General features: G+C 39.3%; 1 protein-coding gene across 4 annotated transcripts in view; it reads left to right on the plus strand.

Moving 5' to 3' along the window:
- Window positions 1-8166, plus strand: part of SLC44A3 (solute carrier family 44 member 3) — a 41523-nt gene extending 33357 nt beyond the window's left edge. For 2 of the 4 annotated variants that reach the window (XM_074906608.1, XM_074906607.1), the window contains 4 exons: window positions 4241-4378; window positions 4852-5088; window positions 6865-6963; window positions 8073-8166. In XM_074906608.1, the coding sequence (XP_074762709.1) occupies window positions 4241-4378; window positions 4852-5088; window positions 6865-6963; window positions 8073-8078 (480 nt within the window). In that variant the 3' untranslated portion in view covers window positions 8079-8166. Of the gene's footprint in view, window positions 1-4240; window positions 4379-4851; window positions 5089-6864; window positions 6973-8072 lie in introns of those variants that run through there. The other 2 variants (XM_074906605.1, XM_074906609.1) reach the window with 2 other exon arrangements.
- Window positions 8167-10744: the final 2578 nt, after the last annotated feature.

The raw sequence follows: 10744 nt of genomic DNA on the forward strand, positions 1-10744 counted from the left end.
TGGAGGACTGAATTCAGCTGTTACACAAAGTAGCAATTATTCTCAACAATTGGGGAACTTATGGCCTGGATCTGAGCCACAGCGCCTTTCTCATGGAACTAGCAGGTCAATTTTTCCAAGACCCTTGACATTCTGTGTTGTGAGGCACAGAAGGATGTATTCTTTAAATAGCGCCTTTTTTTGCATACTGTGGTATTTGGGAATATGTAAACATTCACATTCCTTATTTATTCATCCTGACACTGAGAAATTAGTGTCTAGTTCCCAGGACCCAAGCCAGAGGAGGCTTGTGTTCTTCACAAAGGTGGTGGTACAGTACCAGCTTGCTGGTGCAAGGATAAAAACTGTTCTGACCCGCTATCTCCCACGCTTCCTGTTCAATGCTGTGCTATCAATGACATTATTAGAAAAGATAAAAAGCATAATAGCTGTGCTGGGCCAGACTGAGTCTCTGTCTAGCTCAGTATCCCATCTCCAACAATGGCTGTGAGTGAAGGCTAACGTAGAACAAGTCCCAGTGCTGTTTCTGAATTTGTTTTCAGCCTAAGGACTTCTTGAGCTCAGTATGTTTTCTGTGTGCTTAATAACTCAGTGGATTCCTTTTCTCTGAACTTTCCCAGTCTCCCTTGAGGTCAGTGAACTCGTAGCAGCTAAAGCATCCTTTGTCCAGCAGTTCACAGTTTATAGACTTACAGTGAGAAGAAATACCATCTTTTTTTTCAAGTTTATCTCCTACTACTTCATGTGATCCTCCCCCTGCCTAGCTTTTGTTCTGGAAGAAACAGTGAGCTGTATAACCCTACCTACCCTCTCTGCATTTCTCATGATTTTGTAGCCCTCTTACTGCATCCTCCTTCAGTCATCTATTTTCCAGACAGAAGAGCCTGGTGTATTCAGTTGTTCCCCAGACAGAAGACATTCCATACCTTTTGGATCATTCCTGCTGCCCTTCTCTCAAACATTTTCAAGTCCGCTAAAGCTTTAGTGCATGGGAAAAGAGAATATATTCTGTGGAAAAACACACATTTAAATAACCCGTTACTAAATGATAGCAGGTTCTTAACTGACCATGGCCTGCCATCTTAGCCTTTGCAACTATCTTTTCTTTGACAGGAATTGGGTTGTTGCACATACCCTGCAATGGGAAAATTAATGGGATACCTAAGCTTCTTAGTCCAAAACGATTTGCAAATATTGGTAATAGCTTGCATGGTTTAGGTGTTCTGTGGTGGGTAAGAATGAGAAATCATTTGAGATCATTTCTGTGCAACTCTGAGTCTTGTGTCAAGATACATTTGCTTAAATGTTAGACATGTATTTTGTTAGTTAGAACATGTAGATTTCTATGTGGCTGGGTGGGATCAGGGTATGGGTTCTGTATGGGAAATTTGAGAATAGTGAGGAAATTGTATGGAGCCACAGTCTAGGCTGAACAAGAAACCCTTCAAATACCTTTTTACCTTTTTTTTTTTTTTTTTTTTCCCCTCAGAAATGTATTTTTGCCAAAAGGTAGAGATCATCTGGCTAAGTCCTCAGTTTATACTAGTCACATTCTTGCTTCACCTATGTCAATGACTAGTTTTGTAGCCTTCAGCAGTTCACTCATTTCTGTGTTTCTCTTATTACTTTTATGATACTGGATTATTACCTGGCTGCCTTTCTTGCGTGGATGTTATGACTAGTTGATAATTACATGATTTGTTAAAGCTGTAATTGTTATAAATGCCATTTCTTATCAACTGGTTTGTAACATGACAAATCCCTATGCAGGTAGTATTCAGTCTCCAGCATTATTTTCAGTCTTTCCAAGATAACTGTTCTAGTTAATAAATATCAGAAATTCTTTTTGTTGCACATTCCTTGGATGCCAAAGTGGCTAATTCAAGAGCGCAAACAAATGGTTATTTATTTTAAGTTTGGAAACAATGTTTGTACAAGTGCAATGTATTTTCAACATTCTTTTTAATTATTTAAACAGGACATTTTTTGCTATTTATAATGAATACAGAATCTCTGTTTAATTTATTGGCAAAATTTATACTGACCTCACCGGATCAGGATCTGCTGTATGAATTTAGTTCTTAAGGGACAGAAACAAACTTAGAAAACTCTTTTCCACTTTGTGTCTCAATTTCCTGTCTGTTAATGGGAATGATGAAACAGACTTAACTCCCAGCATGTTTCAAAGATAGGTTTATCCATGTTTGAAATATGCAGTGACAGCTACAGACAGAAGACAGAGAGAGAGCTTGACTTGAGGCCATGTACCCTATGCCCATGTCCTGGAGAGACAGTGGCCCAGCCAGGCTAGCGCTGGCCGTACCGAACTGCTGGCTCACCTGCTGCTGCAGTGGGCAAGCTTGCAGGCGTCAAGTTTCCTCACACAGGATGGTGGCAGGATGCTCACAAACCTTTCAAGGTTGAGGAAGAAGAGTAGGACAAGGATGCTTCTATTGCAGATGTGTAGGCAACCAAGAAGGTAAAGTTATTGTAGTCGGTGCCTGACTGAGCGCAGGGGCAACCTCTCTGCCGGCCTGTTCCAGTACTCCCCAGAGAAAGAAACAGCGTCAGTATAAATGAAGTGAGCAAGAAAGCATTTTTTCCTATTTAGGAATGAAGTGAACTTGCTTGTTAAACAGATTTTTATGCAGATACTCTACATGTTTCTGTAGAGTTCAGTGGAGTCTTTTGATTTTGTTAGAGTAGGCAATAAATCCATGGTCTGTCTTTATATTTTTTTCATCTATGGATGTATTTGCTACTATGTAAGTACAACATTTAGAGGATGTCACTGCTTACTGCTCTTTTTTTTCTTCCTATCAGAGAAAAAAAAAATCCTCTGTCATATATAAAATAAATAATATCCCCAATAAGGGGACAAATGATCTCTGCATTTATTTTCTTTCTTTCTCTGTAGTATTTTAAGATAATGTCAGTATAGCTTTGCTACACTACAGTATGTTACAGAAATTGCTATGGGGCAAAACTGGACTATGCAGAAATAAATTTTCTCTGCCTTCAGATATCTGAAGCTATTTTGCATTTTGATTTGTAAGTAAGAAAAAACAGATTTTTGAACAGGAAGTGTTTTGTAGTGTCAGCATAATTCACTTTCATCAAACCAAGTGGTTTTTGTTTCGCTTCCGGGTGAAGCAGAAAGTAATCTAAGCACCAAGTACATGTTGGGGTGTGTAAATTCCTTCAGAACAGTACGCACACTGTGGTTCTTGCTGACTGTACCAGATGTGACTGATGTTTGTGGTATAATCCACCTTCTGATATTTTGAGTAAAGACTTCGTAAGACTTGCTGGTAAAGTTCAGCATACGAAACTATTCATAAGACTGGTAAAGTTCAGCATACATTTCAGGTATCTTGAGTGCTGTTTTTCTTAGCTTATATTTTGGACACAGTTTCAAAACCTCATTGAGTTCCATAAACGGGACATACATGTCAAGTTATACACAAAAAGTGCTAAAATAATACAGTCCATGAAGGTAAATATTCTGTCCTCCCCACCTGTCTTGGCAAATTTCCATGAAGAGAAATCTTGTAAAATTCTCAATTCATCAAAAAACTGTGAGTACCCCTACTGTCTGTTGAAATTCTGGGGTGTTTTTTTGTGATATAACACTCACTGGCCTAGTCCAGGATCCTTTAGCTGTTCTTTTCCAGTTATTTTCACAATTGGTTTCATCATTCATTAAAAGGTTTATTTTATGGCTATAGCCATAAGCTTGAATTTCAGTATCATATGAGTAGTTTGAAGGGGCCACATATAAAAGCTTTTTAATCACCAACTTTTAAATTACTTGATAACTATATAACTTGATTGTTCCACTTACATTGTTTGCCAGCAGAGATAGATTCACAGAAAATAAGCAATTAAATTTGGATAGTGTGACTTCAGGTAAGTAGGTGTTCTGTGGTAAATGTTTTGTGTTCATTAACAAAAATTAGGGTAGAGAACTTTGGTGTTTTAAAAGAAGTTGGAGGTTCAGAAATATATTCAGTCACTATTCTAGCACTTGCTAATAGTGGAAATTGTGTAGAAAGGCTATTTGAGGTTAGAAGCATAGTTACAACAGTCATTTAAACTAAAATTGCCATATTATGTAAAATAACTCTATTCATGAAGTGAGTATTTCTAGATAGAGTTTAAGGCTTTGCATTTTGCTGAATTAAAATCTAGGTTAGGAGTCTTTTCTCTCTTTCTGCATTATTGTCTTCTCTAATTTCAGCATGCATACACAACTACAGCCATAAATGGGACAAATTTTTGTACATCAGCAAAGGATGCTGTCTTTATTTTGGCAAAGAATTCTCCCAAACTTGCCTCCATTAGCTGTTTTGGAGATTTTATCCTATTTCTAGGAAAGGTAAGAGTAAGAAAAGTACTGTTCTGTAAGAATGAAATGAAAAAACAGGGTTTGATTCTCTTTTTATGCCTAAAGTAAACAGAGTTTATTAAACTCAGTGTTGTTAATGCTGTAAAATATGTTTGGGAGGGAAGATAATGTTTGCAGAATTTAATTCTTTTCTTTGCAGAGTTATTTAGTTGTATTATAGTAGTGTCGTTGGTGCCACTGTTACAGTTCCCTATTGCAATGAGTCTTTGGAAAATACCTAGTAAAAGATTGCCTTCTGCCCTACAGAGTTTACATGTTGAATTGAATGCAAAGTGTGACAAGTACATGATCCCAGAAACTGCATAGCTGTCTCCCAGATGAGATGTGCTGTTAAAATATTGGCTGTAATGTATTTGCCTTAGGGTTTGGGTGGTTGGGGTTTTTTTAAGAAACATTTCTACATGATTAATGAGGCTGCATTTCCCTCTCGCTGCCCTTTACAGGTGTTTGTTGTATGTTTTACTGGTTTTGGAGGATTGATGGCATTTAACTACCATCGGGAGTTGCAAGCTTGGGTGGTTCCTCTGTTGCTGGTTGGATTTTTTGCGTACATGATGTCTCACAGCTTTCTGTCTGTGTTTGAAGTGACAGCAGATGTCATGTTCCTTTGCTTTGCTATTGATATGGAAACAAATGATGGATCTGCAGAGAAGCCGTACTTCGTAGATCAAGAACTGCTGGTAAACCCCAGTGATAACAGCAAAGATACTTGAGCCATTGTCAGCTTTTGGGACTTTTTTGTTCCCCAAGACCTAGTAATTTGAACACACAATCCATGCTATTTCCTTGCCAACACCTTAGAACAGGATGGGCTCAGGGACACAAATCATATGTGAATTTATAAACTGAAGTAAATGGCTCCCTCTGACTCCTCTATGCTAGCTATGATCTGCTGCCTTCTTTTAGATCATACCCTCTGAGTAACAGCTGACTTTTTAGGCCTTTATTAGTTATATGTTCAATATATTGTTGGTAATTAAAAACTATGAATGAATAGATGAGCTAGCTGCAGACCCCGATCCATGGGGTGCCCTAAGATTAGATGGTTGTATTTGTTGTGACTTACTGTACAGTGATGAGCAAAAGTAAACAAGGAGCTTCTTGTTGCCAGCAGCAGGTCATCCTGCGGATGCCGTAGTTCTGAACAAACTTCATGCAAACTCGAGTTGCTCTGCTTCATACCTATACAGATTCTTTTGCCAAAATACTGTCTTCTGTCTCTTGATTAAATTCTTCTTCTGGAGTGATTGTTCTGTGACTTTACCCTCATAATTACTGTATTGTATTACAAGTATTTCCATGGAGAATCATAATGTAGCTAATAGTGATGGAAAGCTTTAGTTATCCGAAGCATTTGAATGTATATATGCCATTCCTTTCATTTTAAGAATATCTGAAGATGCAGATTTTCTTCCTTTCATGCTGTTTTTGCCAGTTCTGTCTTTTCCTTTATAAACCATGCGACAAAGAAAATCTTAGTGATTCACAAAAACAAACTCAGCAGCCAGAATAGCTCATATGATACGAATATTCTGGATGGATTTCTTCAGGACAGTGTCGGAAGAATTAATCTGCTTTTTTTTTTTTTTTAATGCAGCTGTTAGATTCCCCGTAATGTTCATAGAATTTAGTTGAAAACAAACAAACAAAAAGGCAGCCTAAAGATAGGCTTAACCCTTTGTGCAGAAGAAAGCAGATAGATATTCTTTGGCTTCAATTCAGAACAGTACTTTAGCACATGTCCCGAATAGGAATATGTTACTGAATGGAAAACTGAAGCCTTGACCTCTGTTCTTCTCCCTCTGTTTTGCCAACTGCTAAAATAGTTCTTAAGCCAACTCTCCTTCATGAAACAAACAGGCCACTTCCAAACTTTGTGGTAGTTTCTCTTTAACACTGGCCTTAATTCCTTGTAATTAGCCATGCCCTAGGTCTTCCAGTGAAGAGAGGACTTCCCACAGGGGTAAAGGAGTCTTCTAAGCAGGGCAGACTGTATAACCTTGTATGGAAAAACTGGGGGCAGCACATCCAAACTCCTCCTCATTGCCTGATAAAGAGTAAGTTTTCTTATGTAGGCAAGAACTTGGAGTTTTCCAACACATGAAGGCATGTGATGTGAGACGTCTATGTTACAAACATCTGGGGGTGGAAGGGAGGCTCCCTGGCCCTCAGGACAATACGCAGTAGTGGGTGGAGAGCTGGGTGAGGGATTTCAGCCAGCCAGAGTCTTCATTCCTGTAGTAGGGGATGTAACAGAGAGTCTTGATTCATCCTTCTCAGTTGCATTCATCACCCTTGCTGCCTCTGCAGAGTCCCTCCCGGTATCACTCAGTGTCATCCAGTAGGAACCAGCTACAGTTTCTTAGCCCAGGGCTAACTGTCTTCCTTTAGCAGGTATTTTTATTTACATAATGGTTTGCATTCCCAAATGATCTCACCCTGGTTCTTGCTTGTAGACTTTTGTGAGTCAGAGTAACAAGTTAACAGAAGGGCAAAACCACAGAAGCATGAGACCTTTCCAGGACAACGAAGATGGGACAGAGCTCCAACCTATGGTGAGATAGGACTGTGAGATATGTATTTATCTGCCAGCTAATGTGTTTGCCTTTACGCCGCAAGAAGAATGGATGTAGGCTATGTCATGTAGCTCCTGATGTTTCACAGCAACCAACATGCTGTACTTGGTATCCTGTTTTTCCTTCTATTCCTTTCCCTTCTCAGGAAACCCTCTGCTGATGCTAAATGGATGGATCAAATATTTGTTTTCATCTTTCTCCCCATTCCCCAATGTGCCCAGCAAAGGAAGAGAAAGATTGGACAATGGCAGGGAGATAGGAGATAAATCCTGTTCAGATGGTCCTTCACATGTCTGCTCTAGGAAAGTCAAAAGTAGGCTGCTAGATTTCATGTTGGAACTGCTGAAGTTCCAGATCTGTAAGACCAGAGCTTAGAGGCCTTCCCTCTCCACCCCCACCCTTTTTCTTTCTTTTCTATCAGTGTATATATTTATTTACTCTGTTTTACACTGGGGTAAAAAAAGCTGAGATGCCAGAAGGGAGTGTTCCCCCACACCCAGGCTTGGGAAAGTCCTGAGTAAACGCTCACTGACATCTGAAAAAATATTGCAAATGGCCCAACTTGAGAAGCTGCCCCAGCAAGTTCAGATCCGAGCTGATTTTTCCCCCAGCATTGAGGGGGGCAAAACCTAGGCTGCCGCAGAAAGAATCTGCAGCAACGGCTACTCAGCACCTATGTGTGCTGGACACTACTAGTGTCTGGTGTCCCTCTAGCTACTTCTTACATGAGTGTAACAGATGGTGATTTTTCTTCATCTGCTTTCAAGAGGTATCAGTCTTTAGCAAACTCTCATGCAATCTTGTGGGTGTTCTGCTCTAGGCAGAGCACCACTTACTTCAGTTTATTGCTGCAGTGAGGGATAGTTGTACTCGATTTTTTTTTGTTGATTGGGTCTGTTACCGCATTCTTCAGTAATTTTTTGTTGAGCACAGAAACTGGGGGTGGGGCAGGGTTATTCCCCGGAGAGGATTGTGGATTTGAGACACGAAAGAACCTTATTTTCCCAGCTTACTCTTACGACATTTAAATGCAGTAACAGGATTAGTGTTGCACATTATTTGACTCTTTTTTTTTTTTCTCTTTGTAGACCTGAATGTGAATTGCACCAGGAAGTATGAAGGCAGACCAGCAATAGCAAAAACAGTCATAGAAAAAAAAAAAAAAAAGGTTACCAATACCCCAGGACAGAGTATTCTGTTGTACCTTCTGCACTGGTAAAATGACGCACATCTGTTTGTATGAATAATGTATTTTGTGTGTCAGCACATCTGATTTTTATTAATATACTTGTTACAATGGTCCGAAAGTTATCAATAAACAAACTCTAAATTTCTTTGTTGTCAGACTGAAAATACTAAGTCAACAAGGTCACTGAGCTGTCCTTTTTAGCTTTTTGGTGTGTCAGGGGTTTTTTTTCGTCCTTCTCTGAGAACACCGGGCCAGTCATCCCTGGATCAGTAAACAAACATTTGTAGAGGAGGCACTCTGAGATGATTGTTTCCTGATTTATTCTGTATATCTGAACAGGCAGTGCAACCAGTTCAGGAACAGTAGTGAGCTCACTGATAGAAATTACATTGAGAGAAATTTTCTGTAGTCAAGATAATTAATGGTTATGAGGAAGGTGTCTTTCTTTTAATTGTACTCTTTGGGGAATGTTTTTTACCAAAAAGTAACAAAGTTAGTATTAAAAACTTTCCCCTGGCTCCTTTCCAAAGTGCAGATGTGGAATAGTCCTTTTTTTGTAAATAAAAATAAGCAAGTACCTTCCCTTTGCAATTGAAAAGACAAAGGAAGCAGAAAAAATTATATCTGGATTTCAAGCTTGACGAAGTAGCAGATGAGCAGTGGCTGGACAGGAATGAGATAAAAGGATGTTATAAATAGTATTTTATAGAAACGTTAGCTGTAATATGGGTGTGAAACATAAAATATCATGGAGGAACGTAGTGAAGAAACTGTCATGGCTCTAGTCAGAAGAGGGACATAAGACACTCCTTAAAAAATAACTTGGTAACAGTCTGTCGGCATTTTCTTGTGAGCGATTTCGAAGTTTGTTTAAACTTTATACCTGGACCCTGGTTATGATACACTTCCATGGGCTTCCCCTCGTTCCGAGTATGAGGTACTTTTAGATTTTACTCAGGGGTACATGATTTTACTCTCTTGGTTGAAAAGCTCCTTTAACATTTTGTTTGAGGAGAGATTTTGAGGTGGCAAGATGACTCCAGCCAGGGATTTCACTAAAGTACACATCAGTATAGGAAATGAGACATTACTGCAGGTAAGTGACTCATAAGCTGCCATAATGGATAGATTGATAAACCTTTGATTAGTCACAATTTGGAAGTGACATACAGAAAAAGCTCAGTGGTGGCCTGAAGGATGAATCTGTTTCAGCTAAATAGTGTATCTGATCTCCTGCTGTTGAAAGGCAACTAGTTATCTGCTAGGTAATGCTAAGAAGTACTTGCTTTTTATTCATTTAATTAACTTTGTCTACTTCAATATAAGCCACTTCAAGAAGCTGAGGAATATGGGATAGATGATGAAAAGAGGAAAGAAATAGATTAATTACTTTCTGTCTGGCAGGTGAAGCTGATCATCTACTGACTGCTCGTCACTGCCTCTTATTTACAGCTGTACACTTAAGTACTTCTGGTGCTTGGCTTGTGGATGCTGTGGGAACTGAAAATCACGCTGAATAAGCAGTAGCTCTATAACCATGAGAAAGTGTGCAGGTACTGGTACTTAGATGGGCAAAACTTCTCCTCTGCCACAGGTTCCAGTAAGATTACTTCCAAGTAGTAGTGTCTCCACAATGTAAAAATTATGTTTACCAATTTACAAAGCATAGCAGGTTTGCTGGGAAGCTAAAAGAATTCTTATTACACATTGTTTTTTGTCCTGTTTGTATTTGATACTCACACTGCATGTTTTAGTCCCTGAGTCAGGAACTCTCTGGTGGAAGAGAGGGAGGGACATTTTTATATAAGTATGTCCTCATTTTCTGACAGTTGCTAGATGACCTCCAGTGGTCCCTTCCAATCTCAACAATTCTGTTATTCTGTTGACTGCAACTACAATGCAGTGCCATTGCCTTCACTGCAGTTCCTGGGTGGAGAAAGGACTTTTAGACACGGAAGGAAGGTACTGAAAAATCCCAATTAAGCAGTATTTGAGTGTTTTATTTAAGCACTGCTGTACTGCCCATAGTCCAATTACAGCTGTGATAGTATGTTTTGAGAATCATGTATATTTTTTACAAGAGTTCCAAATGTATACCTTTTAATTAAATTTTGTACACAATGCATAGTTTTATAGCTTTCAGGTGCAACACAGGTCTTTCAAATCTTACAGACATTCCACTAGCAATTGTGTCAACAATCTCCAAGTGTAGCACATTCCTGTGTGGCAGGAGTCCTCACCTGAGTTAGAGGGATAAACAAGCACAATAATAGCACAAGCTGATGCTATTTAGCCCTCCTTTCTCGTTGCTGTCTTCCCCTGCAGGTTAGTGTGGTCAGGCAGATATAAAGCAGGCTGGAAGGAGGTGTTGGGGGTAGGCACAACTCATGTCAGTACGTAGCACTACTTCAGGTTCTGATGCTTGTCTGAGCCACTTCTGGTATTTCAACATCTGCCCTGTAAAGCAATCCAATACTGTGTAGACTCTTCTTTCCTGCAGCTATGGAAGACTGGATTCAGAAGAGTGAAAGGTACTTTTATAACTATATTCCTTAAAAACAGGAGATGGGG

Source organism: Athene noctua, chromosome 5 (genome assembly GCF_965140245.1).
Source record: "Athene noctua chromosome 5, bAthNoc1.hap1.1, whole genome shotgun sequence".
NCBI classification, from domain to species: domain Eukaryota; kingdom Metazoa; phylum Chordata; class Aves; order Strigiformes; family Strigidae; genus Athene; species Athene noctua.